The sequence below is a fragment of the Eschrichtius robustus genome, chromosome 20 (assembly GCF_028021215.1).
Source record: "Eschrichtius robustus isolate mEscRob2 chromosome 20, mEscRob2.pri, whole genome shotgun sequence".
NCBI classification, from domain to species: domain Eukaryota; kingdom Metazoa; phylum Chordata; class Mammalia; order Artiodactyla; family Eschrichtiidae; genus Eschrichtius; species Eschrichtius robustus.
The window spans coordinates 5,628,073-5,655,999 of record NC_090843.1 but is presented as its reverse complement, the minus strand read 5'-3'; the positions used below and the strand labels follow the sequence as shown (position 1 = coordinate 5,655,999).

Below are 27,927 nucleotides of genomic sequence, written 5' to 3'. Positions count from 1 at the left end.
ACTTGGGTCATGCAGTGAGTGGGGCATAAAGCCTCTACTTGTGTATTAAAGAAGAGTGGACTAAATTTGAAATTAGGGGCCAGGTGTACCAACTTGCTACTGGAGTTAGTCACAGGGTCCTTAGGTACAGTAAGCCTGATCTAACTGCCATTTTTTTCCTTCCCAAACCCAGTTTGTACTTCCAGTAGTTCCTTGGGATGTCTCACGTATCTGAAAAAGTCGAAATGTTTCTTAGCAAAATATTTCTTTTACTCTGTGCTGTACACGGGTAATCTGAATGTGTTTATACTAGTAACAGATTGCTTGTATCTAGTTCACACAATCTCAACGTGGTAACTTCTTCACTATAAAAGAAGGCATTTGATTTGGCAGGGGTTTCTCTGCACCCGTGTGTCGTGGAGTATGATGGAGGAGCTCCAGCTGTCTTAGCATCTCCAAGTCAGTTCTGGTCTCTGGATCTGCTTCCTCAATTTTAAGATGAAGGGTTGGTCTAAGACGGTGGTTTCTCAAACTGCAAGAGGGGTGGGTTTGTGGGAGGGAGGCTTCTACTTTAAAACAGATCCTTTATCTCTTGTGGAAATAGAGGGATTTTTTTTGTTTTGTTTTTTTTTTTTTTGGTAGGACGAAAGAGTTCTGTTACTTTTTTTTAAAAAAAAATTGAAAACCACTAGTCTCTGTACTCTAGGATTTCTTCTATGCTTGGTCTCTAGGAGATGACAGGAATATTGGAGAGAAGTGAAACGAGGGAAAGTGGTGTATTTCTGCCATCCTTAGAAGTAACAGATGCTAGACAATAATCTGTAACTAGATGGCTAGGGAGAATGTAATCAGTTTTAGGGTAGCTGCTCAAATTGTAACCTGGTCTATGGCATTAATGTGAAAAGTTACAATCTGACTGATTGTGTGGAAAGGGTTAAGCATGAAGCTGTAGTTTTGACCGTTATGAATGATGTTGTTAAAAGAGAAAGGTTTCCAGGATGAAATCCGCAAAGAGCTTAGAAAAAGGAGAATGAAGAACCGGTAGGGCTCATCCTTAATCTAGTGCCGTGCAAAGAAGAGGACTCCCAGGAGGCCAAAGAGATGATTCTGGTACCTGGAGAAATCAACTGATTATGAGGCAGGGATATTTCATGAGACTTTCCCAGAGTTTAATTGAAATCTTCAAAACCGGCCTATCCACTTGACATTCATAGTCTTGTCGCTGGAAAGATGTATCTTATCCCCTATTATAAAAGAGGAAATTGGAAAGTTTTGGTCAGGCTCATGAGTTTGGTTAGAGTGACTCAGCAGCCCAGGCACAATCAGCTGTTGGCATGCTGATAAAGGAGGAGTTTGGGGACCAGCACGCTGTCGTTTGAGGAGTTTCTCTTTGTGCGTCAGCTGGCCTTCCATCAGACAGTGCTCTGGAAGTGGTCATATTAGAACGAACTGAGCAATTTCTTGGTTCAACTAGCACATCCATTTAATGATAATTAAAACCCGATATTTATCTAGTTTTTAGCCTCCAGTACTTCAGGATAAGATCTAATCCCCTGAGAGAAAGATAAGGAGATCTTATTTTATAAACAGCTGAGTCTTAGAATGAGGTAAACGGTGTAGCCCTCCCTCTACAGGTTGGTTAATGCTTAATCAGAACCGCACACCCATTATTTATCATTCCAAGCCTAAACTGGATCCATACTCGTTCATTAATAACGTTAGATGTATTCACAAATACCGAGGATTGAGCTCGGGGTGGTAACTTAAATTTTCTCCGATGTCCAGACCTCAACTCAGAGCCGTAGGGTTAAGGGCCTACCACAGTAAGCCACCCTACTCACATAGAAAGTATAACTGTATAGAAGATACTATATGTTCAAATTCAGTACTTTCCAAAAAGCTCTTTTACCCTCTAGCTATAGAAACTTGAACCCTGAAGAGTTTTCATTATAATAGATTGTGCTGCTCTGTATAAAATGGCCTCTAGCCAGCACTGCCCAGTAGAATTTTCTACAGTGGTAGGAACGTCCTATATCTGTGTGGTCCCATACAGTCGCCACTAGCTATGGGTGGCCACTGAGCCCTGAAAGTGTAGCCAGTGTGATCAAGGAACTGGGTTTCAAATTTTATTTAATCTTAATTAATTTAAATTAACAAATACATCTCGTGGCTACTGTATTGGACAGCACAGTTCCATGTCATTTGACTTAAAATTATACCTCCTTTAATTTATTTCTGATTTTTAACTGGGGTTTGGAAGTCCTGATAGCACTTGATTCTTGCATAGAAAACATACAAATTTTGTCTTTCTTGTACATCTCAGAACACTTGACTGAGAAATATGTGTGATTTTTCTTGAAACCTGGACATTTTAAGTGGCTGGTGCTACAGTCTCACAGTAACAACCTGGGGAAGTAACTTCTCGTAATACCAGGTGGTGTAGCCAGAAGAATCAAGTTAATGTGTCCAAGAGCAGCCTTTCCGGTGATTGTCCAGAAAAGTAATTTAATATGTTAGAGGGCAGAGAGGTTTTGTGTTAATGTGATAACTGGGGAGAAATCAGGGATGAAAGAAAATGAAAGATTCGAGGCTACCAGAACCTCCAGTGCTCTTCCTGTGTAGCACCATTTTTATAAGGATTTTAAGTGTAAATAGGCAAAGGCAGTCACTCCTGTCTTAGATGTTGTCGTACGGACAGGAGTAAAATTAGGTAACTTGGAACTGTAACTTCAGGAAATGTAGGAAAAGATCACATTAATTAGGTAGAGTTTGAGAGCTTAGTCATTAATGTCTTCCTGATCTTATTTGTTCCCAGCAGGCATTTCAAATTGGCAAGCTTTTTTTTTAGAAATGAGTTTTACTAATTTAAGCTCGACCGTACTGCTGCTATTTTATATTTTTGTTCTTCGTGCCTGGCGACGGTGTACTTCTAACTTCTTTTACCTATTGGGATATCATATGATGATTTATCTTTTTTCAGGCAAGAGGGCAAATTTATATGTTGTCATGGTTTACAGTTTGAAGTGTCCAGAAGGTCAATTGTTGGATTTTTTTTTTTTTTTCTCCTTGTGATTTAATTTCAGGAAAAGGAGAAGGAATGGCAGTGAAGAAGACCACCATCTCCCCCCACAGACCAAAAGGAGTAGTAGAAACCCTGTCTTTCACGATTCCTGGGACACAGAGGTAGGAAGTGTGGTCCAGAGTATCTGCTCTTTTCATTGCTTGAGCTAATAACCCAGTTACTTCCGTGTAATTAAAATTTTTTTAAATAAAGAAAAGTGATCTTATTTGATTGCAGTGTTTTTAACCTTTTTTTTTTTTTTTTTTGAGTCATGGCCTTTTTGAGGAAGCTACACATCCTCTCCCCAGCAAAACAGCCTATGTCTGCACGTAGTCATACATACACGCACCCCAGAATTTGTATGTTAGAAGTTTTATGGACCTTTGAAAGCCCATCTTTGAACCCCTGTTTGGTATTTCAGAAGCCAGCTTATTGTCTAATCGTTTCTAAACGTTAATTGTCCTCAAGACAAGTATATTTTGCTGCTTCCATGTCTCCGAAAGATAAGCTTTCCATGTTTTTAAGAGAAACCGTACAAGCATTCGGAATATATAATGTATGTGTACGCGAAGTCCTATTTTTAATTGTGTTTATGTTTTCATTATGTTGTTCTGAAAAGAGCACCTGTGGGAAGCAGAGTGGAGTGGGGGGAGAGGGGAAAGGGGAAAGTTCAAACTTTGGTTTGAACTTTGGTTTCCTGGGTGCTTCACTATGCCTCCTGCGCACTCGAGCACCTGGTCTGCAGTGGAGCAAGGAAGCTGACGCTGAAGGGGTGCTGCTATTAAATTATGCACCTAAAGATTGGACCCTTAACAGCTGTCACCCTAAGAGAGAAACTCCTTGGTGGCAAAGATTCCTAAGCCCTAGCCTCATCACTTAAAGCAGAATTCCATAGATCACAGTTCTTCCACAGCCAAAGTAATTTGTACTTTAATTAGTTCTCAGTAATAGGATTTGACCTATATCCAGTCTTTACCAGAAATCCAAAGTAATTCCCTCAGGGAGAAAAAAATCGGTAACTGTCATGTAGGTAATACTCATTCAGGAGCAGTTGATGCACCAGTGCAGACTAGATCCTTCTACATGGAGACTTAAATTTCTATAGCTTTTATCCCCCCTTTTAAATCTTCCTATCACCTTTTTTTTTTTCCTTTGGGTTTTTTTTTTTTTTTTTTCCTCCTTTAAGATTAACAGAAAAGTAATTGAGCTTTTGGTTAAACTAGGGAATCTCTTTTTTCTTTGGAAGAAAACCAAAGATTAGAGGCTGCCATGAACATCTAATGATAAAACTAACAGAATCGAGTCTCCATTATTCTTTTGCGTTATAAGACTATTCATTAAAAAGAGTATGTGGTGATTACTTTCACGGTATCACCCTGAATATTTCATTACTTGTGTCTGTATGTCAATCCTGCTATATGATGTTTGCATTAGTTCAAAGGTACAGTAGATCTTTTTTGTATTGATCTTTTTTCCCTGTATCTACAATTTTGATGTTTGAGAACAGGAGTATAAATTGTCATTTGTTAAAAAATTAAACATTTCTGATCTCTTATTTTGAGTAATACTCCTTAGTGTTATAGTTTTGGTTTGTTTTAATTGCTGTTTGTAGAGAATGACCTTCACTCCCTAATACCTTTCTTCTTCTCACAGAAGAAGACAGTGTATTGTTATTCAACCTGTGGGTTCACATGTCTGGTTCTTACTTGTCCAGGGAAATTCAGTGGTTAAACCACTCTGTAATCATTAGTCTGAAGGATGGACTGGATTGCCCTTGTAATAAGTAACAGTCAATACAGGTACTTTTTACCTGTCATGGTAATCTGAACTCACCAGTAGATCCCTCACGGGCGGTCACGACCCTCCGGCCCTCCGTTTCAGCACATTTACTGGCGTCTGGTGCTGTCGAGTAATGAGTCTTTTTTTTTTTTTAATTAATTTTTATTGGAGTATAGTTCATTTACAATGTTGTGTTAGTTTCTGCTATACAGCAAAGTGATTCAGTTGTACATACACATATATCCACTTTTTAAAAATTCTGTTCCCATATAGGTCATTAGAGTATTGAGTAGAGTTCCCTGTGCTATACGGTAGATTCTTATTAGTTATCCCTTTTATATATAGTAGTGTGTTTATGTCAACCCCAGTCTCCCAATTTATCCCCGCCCCTCCCCTGGAGTAATGAGTCTGAGTGAACCCAGGGAGAACTAGAGCAGTAAAAGGCAGGGGAAAACTTTAAAATGGAAAGTTAAGTACTGAATAATTGAATCGTGACCACTGGAGTAGATCATTATGTTTATAGCATAAAAATATTCAGTTTAGGGACATTTGGCTGCTTGTTGATAATTGTGTATAAAGGGGGAAATAATAAAACAGGTCATTACTAGTGGATTCTTAATTTTATTAATTTACATGACAAAGTGTATTGTTAATGAAAACAGTATCTTTTAATTCTAAGGTAGGGCCAACAGGGTAAGTTTCCTTAAGAGACTAAGTTAAGAGAAGCCATTTCCTGTGTCTTTATTTATTTATTTTATTATTATTATTTTTTAATTTATCTATTTAATTTATTTATTTTTGGCTGTGTTGGGTCCTCGTTGCTGCGCGTGGGCTTTCTCTAGTTGTGGTGAGCGGGGGCCACTCTTCGTTGTGGTGTGCAGGCTTCTCATTGCAGGGGCTTGTCTTGTTGCGGAGCACGGGCTCTAGGCGCACGGGCCTCAGTAGTTGCAGCACGCAGGCTCAGTAGTTGTGGCTCGCGGGCTATAGAGCGCAGACTCAATAGTTATGGCGCACGGGCTTAGTTGCTCCACGGCATGTGGGGTCTTCCCAGACCAGGGCTCGAACCCGTGTCCCCTGCATTGGCAGGCGGATTCTCAACCACTGCGCCACCAGGGAAGCCCCTCCTGTGTTTTTCTTGAGATACTTAAGTTTAGAATTTTTTTCTTGTAACATATAAAGAACTTTTCATTTGGAAGTTTGTTTTCATTGTAAGAGAGATTTAAAACTGTTATTTATAATTAATTTCCAGAACTCACCTTTTTCTCCTAAATGTGATAACATTGGCAAGTACTGGGAAATAAGACACGAGGTGTTTGAATTGTTTTGAACTGTGCCACAAGTAAGTCATGTTTATCTGTAAAATGGAGATAGTATGGGCCTCTTTTTTTCCTAGATTCTAGGAAGCTGAAGAATGTGAACCAACTTGCCAGATTAGTTATGTAAAGAGAAACTTTGAATCTACTTGTACATTTTCTTCCTGTCAGTTTGGTGGTTATTATGATCTCTACTTTTCAGATGGAAAAATTGGGGCACAGAACAATAAAGTCCCTTGCCCAAAGATACATAGCTGGTGAGAGGCAGATTGGGGAGCCCCAGCCTCTGAGTGTGAGCGGCTGGCTCCTGCCCACGGCGTGCGCCACCTCCCAGAAGACAGATCGGAAGTTCTGAGGGACTTTGCTGAATACACCCAGGGCCACTAGATTCTAGACTTCTCTTGAATCATAGGAACAGAGAAGAATAATTTTCCTCCCTCTATCTTTTAGCTGGAAAATATTTTTCTGAGTAGATGCTATGACATGGTATTAGCTAGACAGCAGTTTTAGATTTCTAGCTACAGAAAGTAAGGAAATTGGGGTCTAGTGGTTTTTTTCAAAACTTGAATCTGTGTTTGCATTGAAGATCTTGAATTTTAACTCCAGTGACTTAGATTTAATGCCTTGTGAGCCTTAGGATACTGGTTTTTAAATTGAGATATAATTTACAGGTATAGGAATGAAAAAGTTTTTATTTATTTATTTATTTATTTATTTATTTATGGCTGTGTTGGGTCTGTCTCTGTGCGAGAGCTTTCTCTAGTTGCGGCAAGTGGGGGCCACTCTTCATCGCGGTGCGCGGGCCTCTCTTGTTGCGGAGCACAGACTCCAGATGCGCAGGCTCAGTAATTGTGGCTCACGGGCCTAGTTGCTCCGTGGCATGTGGGATCCTCCCAGACCAGGGCTCGAACCTGTGTCCCCTGCATTGGCAGGCAGATTTTCAACCACTGCGCCACCAGGGAAGCCCTAAAAAAGTTTTTTGAAAGCCATTCTAGATGATTCCTGGTAGTTAATGTCTAAAGCAGGTTCGTTTTTCTCTCTGGTGAGCAAGGAGTGAAGTGATTTGTCACTCTGCATCTTCCTGTTGGGTCCTTTACAAAGGTAGCTCCATTCCCTGACCTCAGACAGGTATTGGATGGGTAAAAACTAGCTAGATTTAACTTATTTAAATCCATTTTCTTAGTCTGGCCGTTTTGGTTTGAATTGTAGCTTTACTTGTAGGAATAATGCTCTTTATTTTCAGCTTGAATATCTTTATCTGCAAATTACATTAGACACTTCCAGTAAATCTGGCTTCTGGTATGCAGGTATATGCCTTATAAGAAGTACTGCTACCTGAGTGAACAAAAGCAGTACCTTTTTAAAATATGAAGATCCCAACTTTTTAAAAATACCTTTAACTTACCAAGACCGTTTCGATTTTTTAGATCACTATGAAGTAACAGCAAGTAGAGAGCGAGAAGATGTGGAAATAAAACAGAGGTGGCTTAATTGGAACAGCCTCTGTCTTTTTTCTTGTCTCTACTAGAAGGGAAAATCTTTGATGGCATAACCCTAAAATCCCAAGGGTATTCTTAGTTGGGGTGTAGAGGCATGACAGATTAAAACATTACAGAACCAGGGGAATCCATGTATCATTAAAACTAGGATTCTATAAATCCATTTGTTTTAACTGATAAGAATTGGCAGTATATTAGGTGATTTTTTTTTTTTTTTAAAGCACTGAATTTAGGTGACCCTGGGAATAGTTAGCATAATTTTTAAAGAAGGTATTTTAACACTCTTTGTTTTTGTTCATTCTCATCATTAATCTGTCCTAGTAGTAGGACCAGCCTAACAGACAAAACTGTTTTGGCAGATTCTGGGGTAAGGTGTTAAGGTTGTGTGTTTAAAACCCGGTAGCAAATTAACTCTGAAATTAACTTCTCAAAAGATCCATTCAAATGCAGGAACAGTCCTTTCGAAAGCTAACCTGATTTGTAGTGTCCTCTTTAGAAACCTTGCTCACAGTTCAAGTCCTCGAAATATTGGTAATGTGTTGCATCAACTCACAGCAAGGAAAGCTACCCCAGGCAGTTTCATATTGAACCTGAAAGTTATGTTTAGTAATGAGAATACATACATGTTTTTAGGCAGAAACTTCAAACAGATGACGTGGTCCAATTTTATCTTGTAAGGATATGCCATTTACTCACTGACACAGAAAAGTGACCACCTGTATTTTTCTTCCCTCGCATATTTAGAAAGTGGTTTTAATTAGCCCACTGAATGCATTTGGAGTCTTATGGTCTCACTGGTATTAGCAGACCTGGAGCTCTCTTAAATCACTGGGCACTTTGGAAGCACAGAGTTTTACATTAGAAGCTCTGATAGACTTGGCTAGGATCATCCCTTGCACTTAATTCAGATTCTGCAGTGGCCTTAGGATGAACTGCATTCTGACTCCAGGGATGGAGTGTGTAATACAATGAGCAAGATTTCTTTTTTCCTTTGAGGCTCACGTAAATTTAAAAGCACCACTGGATGGGGAGATGGATGTGAGGGGAAGCTGGGGCTGGAAAGAAAATAAAATACGCGGTTGATCTGCTTTTCTAACTAACAGAAAGCATCCAACTCTAGGTAACAAATATACACATATACTCTGGCTCTCTTTTTATGAAGCAGAGACTCAGTAACAATCCCACCTGGGGGACTTTCTAAAGGTTATTAGTAGAAAGTGTCTTTAGAGCTATTTTGTTTCTACCATGGGTATAAATGGGCTCTCTCTTAAACTGACTTCACACCCTGGGAAAGTAAAATTCAGGGCAGGCCTAGCTGAGGGGTCAGGAGCTCTTTACCTCTGCTGTATGATTTGAGCCCTTTGGACTAAGAAAATGAACTTCAACTTGTCTGTCCTCTGCTCCATGATTTATATGTATTCTTTCTGCTAAAGACGGTGCGTGTTCTTCTGCCTTTATCTGCTCTACCTTCTCTCAAGGCTCCTGAAAACTCTTTCTAATACTTCTCCCTTCTCTTCATCTCTGCCCCCCAAGCAATCTGATACAGAGAAGCTCCACTAAGCAGGGGAAATACAATTTTTTCCCCGTCTCGAGTTTTTTGGTTTTATAAGACAGAACGATTTACTTCTTCATACATCTTAAGGCTCTGATAGAGACTTAAAATTTGGTTTTATGCTTTTAGGGTCAAAAGGAAATAATGGTCTTTCCTTTATCCCACAAAGTTAGACCACTTTGATGGCTGACAGCGTTAAGACCCATTTCAGTAACTTTCGAACTTTTTGATCCGGTCCCACAGAAATGCCATATTCTGTGACCCAGTACATACCAGATATACCTGTGCATCACTGAAGAGAAGTTTCACAGAACAGTCACCCTTAGCACGCTGCACTGCTTTCTTTTATTCTGCTGCTTGCTGCTTGTCCTTCCGTAGATGGTGAGATATTCCCTAAAGCCGCTCGACAATGCCAAGACCGGTCTGAGTAGGATGAAAATAGGAACCAGTGCACCTTTGAAAGACATGTATTTTTCTTACCGTTAATGACGGTAGGGTGTAACGTTTTATGTGTATTAAACTGACGTGTAAAGTGCGTTCACCCAGATTCCCAGGCTCTGTATAGGTTCTCTCTTCTTAGTCTAAAAGCATCGTCGGCTTGCTGTCTGCTAGAGTCAGCTGAAGCAGTTTAGGGGTTCTTAAGCTGTCACGGGAGGCTGACGGCCTTCCTAAAATCTTACTGACAGTGTCGATGTTTTCTTTAAGTCTCAGTCTTGAAGCTACGAGTGACTGGAGACCTTACTCTCTTTTGTAGTAGCACTCTTTGGTTCTCTTACTCATGACTGTCTTTTGCCCTCAAAAGAAGTATTTTTTGTAGAAGCTATAGAAAATAAAGTTTTTTTAAAAAGGAGGAGGTCCAAATTCTAAATATTTTGGCATGTATATCCTTCCAGAATATTTTGGTGTACATATATGTATACATTAAAGAAAACACTTTAAAAACCAGTGGACGTACTATACGTTGTTTTGTAACCTATAAAAAAGATGTTAGAGATCTCTTTCTACCTTGGTGTATGTACATCTCTTATCCTCACTGTTACCAGCAGAATAGAATTTCATCGTTATGGATTATAATTCATGTATTACACTTTATATACATATACCATAGTTTAACCAGTTTCCCTATTTTTATTTTTTTAATTATTTTTAAAAATTATTTATTTATTTATTTTATTTTACTTTTGGCCGCGTTGGGTCTTTGTCGCTGCGTGTGGGCTTTCCCTAGTTGCGGCGAGCGGGGGCTACTCTTTGTTGCGGTGCGCGGGCTTCTCATTGCGGTGGTTTCTCTTGTTGCAGAGCATGGGCTCTAGGCGCACGGGCCTCAGTAGTTGCAGCACGCGGGCTCAGTAGTTGTGGCTCGCGGGCTCTAGAGTGCAGGCTCAGTGGTTGTGGCGCATGGGCTTAGTTGCTCCACGGCATGTGGGATCTTCCCGGACCAGGGCTCGAACCCGTGTCCCCTACATTGGCAGGCGGATTCTTAACCACTGCACCACTAGGGAAGTCCCAGTTGCCCTATTTTTAGACATTTAGGTTGTTTCCCATTTTTAGCTATTATAAGCAGGGCCACACTAAACATTTTTATACGTGTCTTTAAAAATCTGAGTTACAAGATACTTAAAATGGACTAGAAATTGCAGGTGTATTTGTCTCCCTCTCTCTCCTTTTTAACAGTTATTGTACAGCAATCTTTTTTAACCTGTTTATTTTAAAGAATTTTTATCTTTTCTCAGAATAGTGTCACCTTTGCTGTTAACAGTGTGAAATAAATGTAATTTGAGATGGAAACTGGACCAACTAGAAACTGATTCTAGTTCTTGCCTGAATTCTCAGACAGTACCTGTAACGAGAAACAGTAAAGACAACAGACTAAGAGGAGACAGAGTGCTCTGTGCGGTGGGCCTCTTACCCAGTGTAGTGACTGCTCGTCACCGAGTTACGGCCTCGCCGGGTGTGCCAGCGGCAGTTCTAGCTGTTTCTGCGCTAGGTTGGGGGAGACTTTCATGGAACACAATTTTTGTTTTTGAATTGGCTTTGACTTAAGTCTTTAAGTAAATGTAATTGCTGCTGCTGTTAACCCTGCCATCTGACCTTATTCAGCCCATTATAATGCTTTCATGAATTTTTTTTTTAGGAAGATAGATAGGTTGTCTCCTACTACCTACGGGCAGTGGGCTAAGTGACCTCTTAAGTTTAAGTGCCTCCAAATGACCTATGGACCATGATAATTCTTGGTTTAAATGTTAAGACTGGATGCCTTTCGTGAACATTGCTTTCTTTGCCATTTTAGATAAGTTTATTTATGTACATATTGTCAGGTATAACTTTTGATCAAAAAATGGATAGAACTAGTATTTTAAAAATCACTTTTAAAGTATCCATCTGGAAACAAGATTTTATTTATACATTTACTTTTATAATGAAAATAGATAATAACCACATTGCAAAAAGTTGCAGTAAAGGGTAGAAAAAATCACCAACTATAATCCCTCCATTTTAACCTAACTACTATGATCTGTTTCTTGCCAGTCTTTTTCCTTACATGTAGATTTCACACGGTCGTAAGCAGGCATTTCAAAACTAGTGTTTTTGTATAAGGGAATATAAATGGAGAAGTATGAAAGGGTAAAATTTTAAAAAGTTATACACCAGATCATTAGCCTCTAGAATTCTAAGTGTCTCATGCATTGATTCCTTCCAGCACAACATTGTGTCGAGTTGTAAATAGAGAAGGGTACTGTTAATCAAGTTATTGGGGTTACCATTTATTAGAAATAGTCAAATACTGTAATTCGGAAAAGGATCCATCCTTACCATTGCCTTCCCTTTTAAGATCCTAGCGTCGGAAGGAAGGCGATTTCTGAGAGTGACTCTTACCAGGGAACTCTGAGTAGCTTCTTCAAGATGACTAAGACACCAAGTAACATTAGGGATATTAAACAGAAAATTAGGCACACGTGTGCACATATGCACATGCATACACATACCGAACTGCAAAAATGCTAATGTAACTCTACAAGAAGTATATTCTTCAAGTCTTTCAGGACAGTACAAACTACTAGGTATAAAATAAGCTACAAGGATATACTGTTCAACACAGGGAGTATAGCCAATATTTTATAATAACTATAAATGAGATATAACCTTTGGAAATTGTGAATCAGTATATTGCACACCTGTAACTTATATTGTACGGCAACTATACTTCAATTAAAAAGTCTTTCAGGATATGTGTTCTGCCTTCAGAGAATACAGTTTTGTGCCCATCAGGTGATAACCACAAAGTTGTCAAAATTTTCACTTGTGCCCAGAAGCCACCTTACTTGTTATGAGGACACCTGTTTCATACCCTGTACCAATGACTGACGCTTCCCTTTGGAGGCTGAGAACTCCCTTCTGTGATTATTGGAAATGATTGGAATGCGTGGTAAAAGCAAGCAGGGAAGATGCGTAAAGGAATTAAGATGTGGTGGAAGGGATTTGCGGTCGGAGGGCCCGTGCTGGAGTCCGGACCCTGCCTCTTCCTGGGGGTGTGTGTTGGGTCACCACCCCACTGGACTTCACAGGGTAGGTGTGAGGACGGAACGAAATATCTTAGTGAATATGCTTTGTAAACTCTAAAACCCAGCGTGTGTTTTCACGCTGATCCTCCTCAAACTGAATAGGAAAAGCAGTCCTAAAGAGGGTATTTGAAGTTAAACCCCCGTTAAGCTCCTAAGACCCCGAACAGCCTAACTGTGACGCCGTGTCTTTTCCCCCCTTTCCAGTCTTCAAGCAGTGACAGTGGCGGTAGCAGCGGCAGCGGCAGCAGCGTCAACAGCCCGGACCGGGCCAGCGGGCCGGAGAGCAGCTCAAGCCACCCCGCCGCCCGGTCCAGCCCCCACGGCCCGCAGCCCGCGCCCGCGCCGTCCGCGCTGTGCCAAAGCCCGTACTTCCACATCAACCAGACCCTGAAGGAGGCCCACTTTCACAGCCTGCAGCACCGAGGACGGCCTCCCACATGATGTGCCGGCACTTTCTTGCCTTCTGTGAAGGGACCGCGCTGCGCAGATTTGATATTTCAACTTAACGATGTTTTAAAAAAAAATTGCACAAAAAGATGCCTGTTGGCTTTTCAGTCTATATTTGAAATAACAGGTTAACAGGCCGTTGTTTACTTGTGGTTTTGCTGCACTATTGCGATTTCAAAGGGGCTTTGAAGCAGTTTTTTATAGGATTCTTTTGAGGGTGGGTATCAAATCCAGGGCAAGTCAGCAGTAGGAGGAAATCTCATCTGCGTGTTGAATCCATAGTTTGTCCAAGTCAGACTGATTTCCAGATCTGTCACTTAGAAATTCTACTTTCTGTAAAAAGGCCTTTTCATTTCGCGGGATCTTCAATTTTTTAAATTCAATAAACTAGTAAAGAGTATCTACTTTCCATGAAAAAACCTAAGTTTTTTTCCAAAACATAGAAAGCTTGATTCAGTCTTGCACTGACATTAATTGCCATACTACCTCTTAGTATGTAGATGTCCTGTTGAAAGTACTCTTGTCCTCTGTGACAGGAGAACCACCAGATGGCAGTCAGACTGTATGAAGTCAGCACCCGCCCTGATAACCGTCCTCTCTCGTTGTTATATATTTGTATTTCCAGAGAGAAGGTCTCTCAGACCCTTGGATCCCCAGATAAACTTGTTACCGTTATTCCTCCAGAGCCTACATCTCAGACTTAGAAAACATTGCTCAGTTCGGACAGTCAAGGAATACGTAAATGACTTTGTCTTATTCACAGACTTGTCCAGCAGCAGCTTGTGTGTGCTCTCTGATAATTCCGCCTTGTAGTGTCGAGAATTAAGGCGCTGGTGAAGGCTGACACGGTGTAAGCTCTCTGAACTGGTGTCTGAAGTCACAAGTGTTGTGAAACTATTGGACAAGGATTCACTTTATGCTTAAAGTAACCCCCAACGGGAACCAGGGGGCCCCATTCCACCACGGCAACTGGAAAGACTGGTGTGGCTTAGAAACAAATGAGCAGAGGCACTTCTGGAAGAAATAATGCAGGAGTATTTATTTAGAGAGACGGACTGTCCCGTGTCACTTGGTCATACTAGAGAGCCACCCAAGTTTGAACAGTGAGGGCGCAGACGAGTCCTCCTCCTCGGTGACAAGCTGTCTGAACAAGGAGCCAGCGTGCGTCGGGTCGTCTGCTCGGGAGAGTGCCGGGCGGACAGCAGCCTGCCGCTGTGCGCAGAGGAAAGTGCCTTAGCGTCTACTGGGCCCCCGGCCTGCTCGCCCTCCACTCCGCTTGGGGTCCACACGGCACACACAGCAGATCTGAGAAGCACGGACAGCTCTAGAAGGGGACTCTGCTTAGACCAGATTGGGCAAGGACACGGGCAGAACGGGATTTTAGTACGTGACGGAAGTAAAATCTGAAGCTGAGGACGGTAGGAAGAGGGTAAACGTGTACCTTCTCTCCATGGTTTGTTTCTCTCATGCGGGTAGAGCTGAAAGGTCATTTACTTGAAGCAGAAACGGAGAGTTGTGAGGGAAAGGTACAGCACAGGCCTGGGCTTACAGAGTGGGAGGCTTGTGCAAAAACTTTTTTTTTTTTTTTTTACTACCATCTCCCAAGTTTTAAAACCAGATGTTTGACGAGGATTTTGGATCTTACTGGGTTTGATGGCAGGGAATATGGAAAGGATACCTGGCGAATATTTTGTCTAATCAGAAAGCAAACAAGGATTAAATGCTGGAAGGAGGCAAGCTGTTGGAGCTCTCAGACACATGCGTACACAACACACTTCAGAAATACCCAGGAGGACTCCCGCAGGCTTAACGGATGGCAGCCTACTGAAACAAAACGTGTGTTAACAAGAACATGTAAACTTGAGAAAGCACATTTCCTTGTATTTCCCACCCAACTAAGAAATGAGAGGTGCAGCCATCACTGGAACAAAGCAATTGTTTTTCCAAATAAGTACATAGTGAAGGGTTAGCAGTTAACTCTCTTACCCTGTTAAACACAAGAAGTATTCTCCATCCCGTCCTGTGTATTTGCTACAGCCTTGGCAGCCCGAGATACATTTCTCTTATGAGGCTACTTGATAGTGTCAGTGGGCATCTCTTAAAACCTCTTATTAGCTCAAGCTAGTAACACCTTGTACTTCTATATTGCGCCGCCATTAAAAGCAGCACTAGTGCATCCCGTCATTTGGTTCTTTATTGGTTATTTAAAGGGGAGCTGATCGGGTGGTCTGGTGGGAGACGGGGCAGGATGGATGGGGATGAACCTCTCGTTCTGTGCACTAACCTGGGCTCTGGTTTCGATGCTTCTGCCGGCTGATTTGGCCTTTCGAGTGCTTGTCATGCTCAGTGGAAGAAGTCCAAACCTCCAAGGCAAGATGAGGGCATTTCAGGAGAAGGACCAGGAAGCTCTGGGGCCCCAGCAGGAACCACTCAGAATCATTACCTGATCTGACTTGATGCTAGAGGCAGTATGTTATGGGCTTCCTGGGAGTTGAACGTACTGCTCCTGGGGGTGAACTGATTCTCTGTACCCGTCAGCAATCCAAAGAGAACCTGCCAGACGAGAGACGGAGCACGGTAATAGGCTGGGTGTTGAACTGTCCGCTTAAAAGAAAATTCTGTCGGTAATCAATCACTACTTTGTTTCTAACCATCCTTTTGGGGAGATGCTCTTTTGAGTGTGTTAATGCTCCAAGATCACTTTCATCACTGCCCACAGGTCAGAATCTCCGAGTCGAATAGCTCTTTGATTGTATTCCTCTTTCTGAGGCCTTGATAAAACCTGAATAGTCCTTATTCACAACTAAAGGGGTCATCCCAGGGTTGCCTCAGCCCTGAGGTTTGATCTAATCCTCTTTTCGGCCCCTGTAACTAAACTCAGCTCTGTGTCTTAGCCCCTCTCCCCGCTATGTCCTGGAGCATTATGTGCTGGGCAGGTCTGTGCTGTAATCTGAGCCCGTGGCGCTTCGCTCATGGTGAGCGAGTTCCCGGGCTTACAGAAGTCCGCTGCACCAGGCGGTTGAGGTTGCCGTGGAGGTGCGGTGTGAAAACGTCCAGGTCAAACGGGTCAATGAGCGCTTCAAGGTAGTCAGCCACTTTCTCAACTCTGAAAAAAGGATTGGGTGGGTCATTCTCCACGTTTTGTAGGACAGAAACCAATCTTTGGGTGTTTTAATGCTAGAGAAACCCTGGAACTGCGTCTGTTCTCCTTAACTGCTGGCTTAGCCCCACTTGTCACTGATCATCGAGCTTAAATGATCCTCAGGAGTTTACACCTGATGGGATGTCTAAGTCCAGTCCACAACTTCCCCAGGTTGTTTCTGGGGAGGGTACCGGAGGCTCAAATTACACCCCACAGTTGGTAGGCTGACTCAGAAGAGAGGAATGAGATTCCACCTACTGCACTTGACTGTGGAATCTATCCAGCAGGTGGTCGTTCTTTATCTTGCTGGTAACATGAGCCCTTACTGTTGAAAACAAACACAACTAATGGGCAACGTGAGGCTGACTCCGGTGGCTTCCCAGAAAGGGGCTGCGCAGGTTTGGAAGGGATGCAGTGGGGGGTGAGCATACCTACCTGGGGTCCTGTTTGCTGCGGCCACTTTTCACCTCTTCACCCTTGGTCGTCAGAACGATGTGGAGATAACGCAGATCATAAAGCAGCTGCAGTGCCCGATTCTGGGTCATTGGAAATGCACCTTCTTTCTGCAAATGAATTTCCCGTCCCCACCCATTAAGGGAGATGACTTGTTATCTGAGAATAAACAGCTTCAGGTTTTGGCTGCGTTTCAGCTGGTTATTTCGGAAGCTTTTTATACTCAGAAGGCCAGTTTAATCTCTTAACAACAAAAATAAGTTATGTAAGATACCTGGTCTTCAACAAAACTAAAAACCTAATGGCAGGGAAGAGACCCGGCCCTTAAAAAAAGGTCTCAGGTGCTGTAAACAGTCATTTTAAAAGAAAAAAGCTCCCGGCATGAAGGAGAGGCCTTCTGAGGAAACTCAGGAGAGAAGACTTAATCTGAACTCCTTCGCAAGTCAGGAGTTGGTCCTGTCTTAAAAATGTTAGTAATGCAATGGGAGTACGCACCAAAGGCAGAGGGCTGCAGAGCACTGAGGGCGTGGAGGGCTGGGCGACAGGAGCTCCCCACCGCGGGTGTGCTGTGCTTTGCTACTGTTCGCGCTCCCTCACGCTACCCACCCCCCCCCCCCACACACACCACCAAGGCAGCGCACGTGACCCCGCTGCATCCTGAGGAAACAGGTTAATGATCTGCCCAAAGCCTGCAGTGACCACGTGGCAGTGCTGAGCTTGGAAAGCAGGTCTTTCTACAAAACGTTGAGGCTTTCATCCTCGCCACTGGTACGGAACTGCCTTTTCAGTGATGACCAGCTTGACCCTTGGGAATGGGTGTGATTAAAGTCGAGGAGCTGGAAGCCACAACCGATTAGATAGCCCGGGGCAAGTGGTCCTTATCACCTGGAATCCTGGGTGTGAACTGCCCAAACCCAAGAAAAAGCTACAGTTTTTGTTTTTAATGGGAAAAAATTCACACACCTACCTTCACCTGTTTTTCTTCTGAGAGTTTCTCATAGGCAGCTACTACTTGAACCACACAGCTTTTCAGCATCTCCTGCAGCGTCACCTTGGGCAAGGCATGGCCTCCAACCCGATTAATTTCCTGGCATAAGCTCAACAGGAAGGACTGTACATACCAGGACGGCTAAAAGAACAAAGGAATGTCCAGTTGCCAACTTGCACCAATGCAACGAGACGGGCTAAGAAGTGGATTCATTTACCCTACCTAGGCTTATACGCCAGGACCTCGACCCCTCCGGTCAGCCCCTCTCAGAGCAGACCAGTGAACAGATACAAGTGACATCCGCTGTCATTCCCTCGGTGGCCTGGCACCGTGTTTTCCGTTGCTGCTTCCACTTTAGGGTGAGTGGTTCTCTAACTGGCACAGAGTCTGTGCTGCAAAAGGCAAGACTCATGCACTGACTCCTCGAACAGTCTCCTATCTCCTTGGCCCCACGCCCTCTTTGCCCCCAGAGTAGAAAGTTGCACGTACTACTTGCAGCCCTTCCTCACAAGCTGTACGCTGAATGATTATTTCTCAAGTCTCGGTCCTTTCCACAGAGCAGGCTTTCCCCTGTCCAGTGGCGGGCCCCTCGTGGTGGCCCTTGCTCACCTGGACAGGCAGTCGGATCTTGGATGTGACGCTGCTGCCAGACTCTGCTTCCTCCTGGATTTCTACTTCATCCCAGCTGGTGGCCGTGGCCAGGACTGAGCCAGCGTCATCTAAAAGTAACGACTGGGTGAATCCATGAGCCAGAACCTGGTGATAGAAAGCAAATATCCACATAGGCCACTCAGAGCCTTTGTGGAGTTTGTCTCAACCTACTCGAGTCATCTTGAGACCAGCTTCTGCTGCTTGCGCTGTGTGTGGGATGGCGAGTGGCACACATCACTTTTCTTCTCACTGACTGCTGATGCCAGCAACGGGGATTTGGTTGCCAACTACCCTACAGATGTCAGGGGCCACCTCTTAAGACACCAGTGGAGACGATGATATTTAGGTTGAAGAGCAGAAAACAGAGACCCTTGTCCAGGGAGAAAGTCTTTCATTCTCATCAGATGGAAGGAAAAAAATCCAGGGTTTCCGTCTATAAAATGTAGGCTAAAACGAATGGAAAAGTTTTTACATTTGAGCTGTCTGGCAGAGATAAATGAAAATAACCGTGTGAAATAAGAATTGTTATTCCCTTACTATTGGAAGGCCTTACTGAGCTTGGCCAGCCTAGACTAGGACAAAAAGGAGACACAAATGGGGACTGCCTGGCGGGCACAGAAGGAATACGTGTACGTGTCACTCACTTTCACAACCGCCGAGCTCCAGACCCGGTAGCCCATCACGCTCTGCTGTAGGAGGAGCTCCTTCACTTCCTGCCACTTGGCCTGCGTGGGAATTATTTCCTGAGTTTTGCCCTTCCCCTGTTTTTTCAGAGCCCTAGAATCCCTTGCTGGTTTCTCGGTGCTCCCTGATTTTCCCAAGATACACTGCTTCAGGTGGGGACACAGCTCTCCCAGTGACTGGCAGAGCCTGGCCATGAAAAGGACCGAGTGTAGCTGGACCCCGTCGGGAGCGTCCTGCTGCCCTTGTACAGCCTGCTGGATGCTCTGCAGCTCCGCCTGGACGCAGTCCGTGATGTGCCCGACGCAGGCCGCGGAGTGCATCTGCAGCATCTCCTGCACGGTCCCCGCGTCTGCGTATCTGTCAAAGGCACAGTGCCTGGCTTGCGCGGGGGAGACGTCCTTGGGGGGTGACGGGTCGCCAGAGGGAAGGTAAGCCAGGAGGTCCTCCAGTTTCACCTTGAGTTTCGAATCTAGGGCAGAACAGAAGCTCTGTACACAAGGGCTAATGGCTTTTGCTTTCATGGAGAGCCCACTGCCCGGAAATTGAGCCCGGTTTGACACGCTGACCCAGGCAGCATCGGGAGGCAGGTCGCTGGGACTCTCGGACCAGAGGAAGAGAGACATGTTGTGCTCAAAGTGGATGTGCTTATTTGAAGTGGAGCTGCTGGTGCTACTTTCAAGTTCCCGCAAGGCTGAAACGAGGAGCTCTTTGGAACTGCTGGAGATGGAGTCAAAGCCTTCTTTTGTCAGAGTCTGAAAGCAAAGGAGAGAAGAGTTCTTTAAATCCCAGTTCTTTCCAGGAAACCTCAAAACCAGAGCACTAAGTGGCAATCTATCCCAACATCCAGTGTTCTCCGCCACGCTCAGAAAGGTGGCACGGTGGTGGCAGAGAACAACGTCATCACTGATGGACATGCACGTGCTCCCAACCACCTGACAGAGGCCTGGCCCTCGTTTTCAGCACCAGAATCTGTTCATCTTTATGGCTCATTATCCAGAAGAGTCACCCCTGGGGTAAGTCGGCAGGGAAAGAATATACTCAGCGAGTGGCGGGAATCTCCCCAGGCAATCAAAAGATCACACCGGGATTGGCCACCGAACAGCTGGACCACGCGATTTCCCACCTCACCTGCAGTCGGTCAAGGAACAGCTGCTGCATCAAATCCTCCCAGAACAAGAGAGGCCTGTCCAGAAGCCGCCGACAGATCACATCCCAGCTGTGATGGATCGACTCGTTGGCAAGTAACTCCCACGTGGCATCCCGGATCGCCGCGAGACCTTTCATGCTCGTCACGTACATAAGCAGGTTGCTGATCCCATTTTTAATGTCTTCATTACACCTGCAACAAAATCATTTTTCTTGGGCTTCATTAGTTTCGTGGTTTTCACACCTTTACTAAGCAAAATAGCTGGACTCCACTTGGAGGCCTCTTACCTGGGTCCTACTATGTAAATATCTATTATGTATCAGAGTGTTTATAAATATATAAACACTTCAAGGAGTTTGGGATTAACATATTCACACTACTATATATAAAACAGGTAAACAAGAACCTACTGTATTGCATAGGGAACTACTCAATATCATGTAATAACCTATAATGGAAAACAATCTGAAAAAGAATATATATATGTACGTATAACTGAATCACTTTACTGTACGCTTGAAACTAACACAATATTGTAAATTAACTATACCTCAATTAAAAAAAAACAAACACACACAACACTGCACTAAATAAAAGCATAGGAGTGGCAGAACTCTAACATAAAGAGGGTCTAAAATCCTCTACGTCACATGTTGAAAGACAAATTCCCTCTTGGTTCTCCCAGAGGGGGCTAAGCGCTGTGAGGGTAGTGAGAGACGGCTGAGGTGGGGCTGGCCTGACCCAGAGCACCAGCCATAAGATCACGGCTCTCCCTCCTTCCTGTGGTCACAGGCGAGGCTGGGTGGGTCCCGTCCCCCGCCAGGAAAGCTCTGGCTACTTACATGTGGATCCACTTCCGCAGCGTGTCTTTCAGGTACTCCTGGCTGATGGGACGCGCAAGCGTCCGGAGAGCCGGCTGGAACTCGACGACGGATGCGGGCAGGTGTTTGAACCAGCTGCACAGCTTCATGTCCTCCTGCAGAACACCAATGCCCTTTCCTAAGGAGAAGGCCAAGGGAGAGGTAATCGGGACCATCCTTTGAACAGCAAATTAATAAAGGACCTGGAAGGAATTTCCAAAAATCATCCAGTCTTCCTCTGGGCAGCCGGACTAGACCCCTGAAATAGGGGGAAAAAGAAAGCACAGAGTATGTCCATGCCTCCCCTCATCAGGGAGGGAGTGTGGCAGCTTCCCTCCAACTCTGCCATCCTATTGGTTGAGAAGGCAAAGGACAGAGAGGAAAGGAATGGGGGGAAAAAGAGAAAGGAGAAAAATGAGGGCTACGGAATGTCTGGCATTTTAAAAGTAGAACTTCCGTTGAAAGTGCTTCCGTTGGGAGAACTTCCGTTGAAAGATACAGTTAAGCCAGAAATGAGACTGTTTAACACACATCTGTGTCTGCAAATGACCTCAGGGCTGTCAACACATTCTGCTCGTTTCCCTCCCACCTTTGGCTGTGCCTCCTCCGTCTGACCTCTGAGTTCCGGAGTTTCCTGAGGCTCAGCCCTCCGTCATCCCCTCCTCTTACTGATGATGTCATCCACCCCAAGGCCTCAAACAACAGCCATTGCAGACGCACCGTGTGTGTGTGTGTGTGTCTCCCCGGCCAGACCGCTCACTGCTCTCTTCTGGACCCACAGTTGCCTCTCCACCCCACATTCCCACTCCAAGGTCTCAGTTGTTTCCAAGGCAACATTTTCAAAAGTAAACTCGCCAGCAGCCCTTTCAAACCAACTCCTTGTCGAAGCCTCCTGCACTGTCAGTGGGAAGGTAAATCGGTGCCGCCACCATGGAGAGCAGTATGGAGGTTCCTTAAAAAACTAAAAATACACTTGTCACATGACCCAGCAATCCCACTCCTCGGCATATATCCAGAAGAGACGAAAACTCTAATTTGAAAAGATGCATGCACCCCAGTGTTCACTGCAGCACTATTTACCACAGCCAAGACATGGAAGTAACCTAAATGTCCGTGGACAGATGAATGGATAAAGAAGACGTGGTACATATATACAATGGAATGTTACTCAGCCATAAAAAAGAATGAAATAATGCCACGTGCAGCAACATGGATGGAGCTAAAGGTTATCTCACTAAGTGAAGTAAGTCAGAGAAAGACAAATATCATATGATACCACTTATAGTGGAATCTTAAAAAATGATACAAACGAGCTTATTTACAAAACAGAAACAGACTCACAGACATAGAAAACAAACTTATGGTTACCAAAGGGGAACAGGGCGGGGAGAGAGAAATGAGGAGTTTGGGATTAGCAGATACAAACTACTATATATAAAACAGATAAACAACAAGGTCCTGCTGTATAGCACAGGGAACTATATTCAGTATCTTGTAATAAACTATAATGGAAAAGAACCCTAAAAAAGAATATATAACTGAACCACTTTGTTATACACCAGGAACTAACATTGTAAATCAACTATACTTCAACAACAAAACAAAACAAAAAACTCCTTTCTAGTAAACTTGAATCCCTTCCTTCCACACCCTCCGCAGCCAATCCCTCACCAAATTGTCTGCTAAACACACGTCCGAGTTGCCCAATCAGCTCCATCTCTACTGCCCCCATCGTCTGTCACCTGGCTCATGGTGAGCTCTCAGCGTCCACTCCAGCTCCAGGGGGAACCACTGCCACATAAAAGCCAAACGCATTTAATTCCAATTGGGACAAATGCTGACAAATAAAAGTACAGGGTGCACGGGAACATATAACAGGAGGACCACCAGGCCTAGAAGGTCCTAGAAGGCTATCCACTGCTCTGTTCACACAGCGCTGTATTCTCTGGTCCCAACCGATAAACTGGCCACGTGTCTTCTCATGCTACTCCTCCCCTCACCCACTTCCCCTCAGCTTCCCCTGCTTTTTTTTCAGTTCCACATATACTAACATCCTCCTTGCCTCAGGACCTTTGCACCTCCTCTGCCTTTTGCCTGGAACTCTCTTCTTTGCCTGACTAACTCGTACTCAACCTTCAGGTTTCACTTTAAATATCCTGTCCTCAAGGAAGTCTCTGGCCTTGGTCCCTCCATTCAATGCTACCAAGTCAAGTTGTACTCTGCCTTTACAGCAATGACCAATATTGATATTAAGCAGATATCTGCATATCCACAAGTTCAACATCTGCCTCTACCACTAGACTCTGACCTCCATGAAAGTGGGTCCATATCTGTCCAATTCACTGCTGTATCCCCAGAGCCCAGCACAGTAGGTGGCAGATGGCAGATGCTCAGTAAATGAATGAACCAGAAAATAAAAGAGGTTGGCTAAGAGCTCACCAGTAGGATGCTGGCCGGTGACGTTGTCCAGAGTAGAGAGGAGCATGCCACATGGCAGGGATGGATCCGGCAGCAGACCTTCCGGCAAAGTGTAGAAAAGGGCATGAGCTTGGTTCAAAGTGGTGGCCAGCAGCTCCACTAACGAGCAAATCTGAGACTTGACACCAGCACCTACGAGAAGAAACCATCCTCTTTTAAGAATCTCCTTCAGTAAAGTTAGAAACAGAGAACGCTGTGGAAGCTTCGGCCTCCCTCAGCTTGGCCTGCTCCATCCCCGTGTTTACGGCGCAAACGGTGGAGAGCAGCCACACCCACCGTGGTGCTGCTGGTTGAGCAGTTTCTGAATAGCTGCCTTTCTGGCCAGCAGGAAGTCCGCCAGGGCTTGGCGCGGAGAGCTGTCTTCTAAGAGCATCACAGAGCACAGGGCCTCGGCCACAGCTTGGTCGGACACGGCTTGGCACGTGAGCAGCATCTTGCTCTCGTGCAGGATGGCTGACCTAGAGAGAGGATGACAAAGGTCACAGGGAGCTTTTTACATCTTGGGAGAAGAACCCCAGTACCTCAGGAAAGGAGACACACTCCATAAAATTGGAGTCGGGGAGTACGGCCATCACCAGAGAAGGTCTTTTTACCGGAAGTGGCTGGCCGCCGCCAGCTGCTGGATGAGTATAGGGAACCGGGAGAGGACAGGGCTGTATCGGGAACTAGAAGAATCCAGCTGGAGCAGCTTGTGAAGGTGGCAGCACAGCAGGTACAGCTGTGTGGCGTGGAGATACTGAGAGGTCTCCATGGAGCTCCAGATCTTCTCAGGAATTTCTAGCAGTAGCTTGATCTGGGCAGCCATGCTGTAGAACTTCTCCTGGGACGGCTGCTGTGGCTGCGGGGAAAGGCACAGAGCTAAGTCAGGACAAACAAAAGCAAGGTCAGCGTGGGGCCGGCTAGGGGAGAAGTAATGGGGTATCTGGGGGGTACAAAGCTTTCATGAAGCCAGATTCAATGCCGCTCAGCAAGGCACCAAGGTTCGTGTAGCAGAATTACTGGAGTCAAGCTTTTCCCACCAGTTGCACCTTTGCTCCGTCCCATGGAGGGGCGAACCGAATCTGGTCATCGCACAGACAGGGTATCAGGGGGCCGATGCACTGCCCCTCGCGTGAGCTTTCCCCTTCCCTTGCTTGACGTTCGGCCTTCCTACATTTTCTCCTGCTGCTCTGAGTGCATAGTGGGCTTCTTTGCTGGCTGTTCCTCTTCACCGACCTTCCACCAAATCTTCACGTTGCACTCATCTCGGTCTGTCCTCTCCCTTCACGATTCTCCTCCCTGAAACGTCAGCGCCCGGCAGAACACCACCGCATCTTGTGATCCTCGCCACTGCCCCGAATCCCCATCGAGCCTTTTCTGCCGCTGCCAGACTTCTCCCCTTGGAACTTTCACTGCTATTCTATAATCAGTGATCTAAAACTAAATTCATCTCCCTACCAAACATTTTAGCCATCTGACCTCCCTCAATATCTTCACATATATCATCACTCTGCCCCCAGATCCCAGGAAATTCATGTCCTTCTGATGGTTCTGTCGACATCTCTACAACCTAGGTTTCTTTCTTTCTTTCTTTCTTTCTTTCTTTCTTTCTTTCTTCCTTCCTTCCTTCCTTCCTTCCTTCCTTCCTTCCTTCCTTCCTTCCTTCCTTTCTTTCTTTCTTTCTTTCTTTCCTTCTTCCTTCCTTCCTTCCTTCCTTTCTTTTTGGCTGTGTTGGGTCTTCGTTTCTGTGCAAGGGCTTTCTCCAGTTGCGGCAAGCGGGGGCCATTCTTCATCGCGGTGCGTGGGCCTCTCACTATCGAGGCCTCTCTCGTTGCGGAGCACAGGCTCCAGACGCGCAGGCTCAGCAGCTGTGGCTCACGGGCCTAGTTGCTCCGCGACATGTGGGATCTTCCCAGACCAGGGCTCGAACCCGTGTCCCCTGCATTGGCAAGCGGATTCTCAACCACTGCGCCACCAGGGAAGCCCCTACAACCTAGGTTTCTGCTACCACTTCCATGATTCTACTGCAAGTCACCATCATCTCACACTTCGGTGAAGCCAAAAACATTTCGCTTGCGCCGTGTTCATTCTCTGTCCCCTCCAACCTATCCTTTTCCTTTGCTGTCAAGTTAACCTTCTTCACAGGCCATTTAGATCGTATCTCTGCTCAGTTCTAAAAGGTTCCTTACTGCCTAGTATCTTAGCCTGGTGGTCAAGGGTTTCCTGTCCTTCCACTGCTTTCTTCCAGGGACCCATTTAAAAGAAAAAAAAAAAAAAAAACTTATTTATTTATTTGGCTGTGCCAGGTCTTAGCTGTGTCACACGGGATCTTAGTTGCGGCACGCGGGATCTCGTTCCCTCACCAGGGATCGAACCCAGGCCCCCTGCATTGGGAACACGGAGTCTTAACCCGTGTTTAAGACTGGACCACCAGGGAAGTCCCTCTAGGGACCCTTGAATCCATTGGTTTTCAAGTGTGGGGAGGAGGAGGATTTCATCCTCCAGGGAACACGTGGCAATCTCTGGGGACATTTCTGATTACCACAGTAGGGGACAGGAGTGCTACTGGCATCTAGTGGGAAGAAGCCAGGGATGCTTCTAAACAACCCACGATGCCCTGGATAAGCATCTCCAACAAGGAATGATCCAGTTCAAAATGTCAATGGCACCAAGGTTGACCGACCCTGCTTTAATCAAATTGATACTTGGTTTTAATTGTCTTTACATACTCCAGACCCCTATTCCAAATCTCATCTATCCTAAACGCCTCTCCTAACTGAGAAGGACCCGAGCCTGAAGTGACTTCCTTCAGAATTCTTATGGTAAATGTACACAATTATTCTGGGAATCAATCACCCATTATCCTAAAATGTCTTCTTCTGCTATTCTAAATTGTTTACATTTTTCTCATCAACTTTCCATGGATTTAATTTCTCAACTAGATTGTAAGCTCCTTTAGAGCAGAATTCTGATTCTTTGTGCCTTGAACACAGAAGGCACTCAAATTTTTGTGGGTTTGACTGAGAATAAATAAGATATAACAGGAATAAAAATAAATGTTTCCAAAAACAAGCCAGCACAAATTAGCTTAGGGAGGGATGAAGTCTCTCATTTCAGAAATTAGCGAAGAATTTCCAATCTTCTATGGTTCTATCGTGTGAGCCCAGCCTAATGACCTGCATTTTTCTAAGACCCAGACTGTATTAAAAAGCTGCAAACTGGAGCTAAACTGTACTTCTGCAATTTCTTCTTCCACGTCGCTGCAAGGATCTCCCAGGTTTAAGGACAAGTGTTTACCGTTCTCAGTCTCCACACCCTTTCACTCTGCCACCCTGAGTCAACGTTCTTCAGGAGCACAAAAGGCTGCTCCACTATTAGGATCGGCATTCTTCCACGTGGGGTCGAATCATTAGCGTCTGGGGCGGGGGGCAGGGGGGAACACTTCGCATCACCTGATTAGAATAACCTGAGTTCCTTAAAATGAAAATGTTCCGCTATTAAAAGACGAGAGCTTGATGGCTGGTTACTAGCCTCCAGCGACTCCCACAGAGGGGAGCAGAGCTCTTTGGGGCCGTGGGAGTTATTCTTGGGAGTGGGGTGGGGGCGGGGCTGGAAGGAAGGAACGACTTGGGGGGACGGTGTCAACACGGGAAAACTCTGTTCCAGGAACAGTGTCAGGAAACGTGATACAGGGAACGAGCTGAACTGTCTAGCGAGAGACCCCTGGCGTCTCCATCTCAGGTGGGAAGAGAAGCCCGGCGACCCCACGAGTGAGGTGAGCGGGGCGAGGCCCGGAAGCGCGGGAAGGCTCCCGAGGAGACGGCCGAGGGACCGCGGAGAACGGGTCAGCAGCAAGGGAAGGACCGCGGGCGTCCCCCCAGGAGCCGAGCGCAGGGGGGCGGCGGGGGCTCTTCCTGAGGCAGGTGAGGCCCCGCCGGGGGCGCCGACCGACCCGCGGTGGTGGGAGCGGCCGGGCCGGAGGGTGGGGGCCCGGAGCTGACCTGCGGGTCCCGCGGCGGCCGGGGCGCGGCCGAGCCGGCCTGGCGGAGGCGGGCGCAGTACTGGTCGGTGGCCTTCACGGCGCCCACCAGCCCCTCGGCGCAGCGGCGCATCTGGCCGATGGTGTCGACCGCCTCGATCAAGTCGCGGTACCGCTCGCCCACCATCTGCCGCAGCTCCTCCTTCTTGTGCTCGATCTCGGCCCGAACCTGGCGCTCCAGCCCGCGAATCTCCTCCGCGCCGTGGCTCTCGAAAAGCGCCGCGGGGTCCCGCAGATCCAGCCGCTTCAGAGCGGTGGAGGCGGCCGTGGCCGCCATGATGGACCCGTCAGCCGCCCCGCAGGCTACTTCCGCCCG

At 45.4% G+C, this 27,927-nt stretch overlaps 3 protein-coding genes across 6 annotated transcripts in view; 2 read left to right on the top strand and 1 right to left on the bottom strand.

The window, feature by feature from the left end:
• Positions 1-15,374, top strand: part of VCF1 (VCP nuclear cofactor family member 1) — a 16,866-nt gene extending 1,492 nt beyond the window's left edge. The window contains exons 2-3 of one of the 2 annotated variants that reach the window (XM_068531052.1): positions 3,063-3,162; positions 12,948-15,374. In XM_068531052.1, coding sequence (XP_068387153.1) covers positions 3,063-3,162; positions 12,948-13,184 — 337 coding nt within the window. In that variant the 3' untranslated portion in view covers positions 13,185-15,374. The remainder of the gene's footprint in view (positions 1-3,062; positions 3,163-12,947) is intronic. The other variant, XM_068531053.1, reaches the window with a different exon arrangement.
• Positions 14,203-27,927, bottom strand: COG1 (component of oligomeric golgi complex 1). Of its 3 annotated transcripts, none has more exons than XM_068531045.1 (14): positions 27,574-27,927; positions 24,187-24,431; positions 23,870-24,051; positions 23,555-23,725; positions 21,098-21,254; positions 20,237-20,447; positions 19,069-19,860; positions 18,383-18,529; positions 17,753-17,914; positions 16,768-16,895; positions 16,188-16,296; positions 15,634-15,743; positions 15,475-15,553; positions 14,203-15,014 (listed from the first exon to the last, which is right to left on the bottom strand). In XM_068531045.1, exons 1-14 carry the CDS (start codon positions 27,886-27,888, stop codon positions 15,012-15,014), a joined length of 2,811 nt encoding a protein of 936 aa, XP_068387146.1. In that variant the 5' UTR covers positions 27,889-27,927; the 3' UTR covers positions 14,203-15,011. The 3 variants fall into 3 exon arrangements, with proteins under 3 accessions (XP_068387146.1, XP_068387145.1, XP_068387144.1); XM_068531044.1 differs by having other exon boundaries at positions 14,203-15,011; XM_068531043.1 differs by having other exon boundaries at positions 14,203-14,402.
• SLC39A11 (solute carrier family 39 member 11) overlaps positions 27,402-27,927 on the top strand; it is a 422,853-nt gene continuing 422,327 nt past the window's right edge. The window contains exon 1 of the mRNA XM_068531048.1: positions 27,402-27,495. The gene's annotated coding sequence lies outside the window, so the exon portion shown is untranslated. The remainder of the gene's footprint in view (positions 27,496-27,927) is intronic.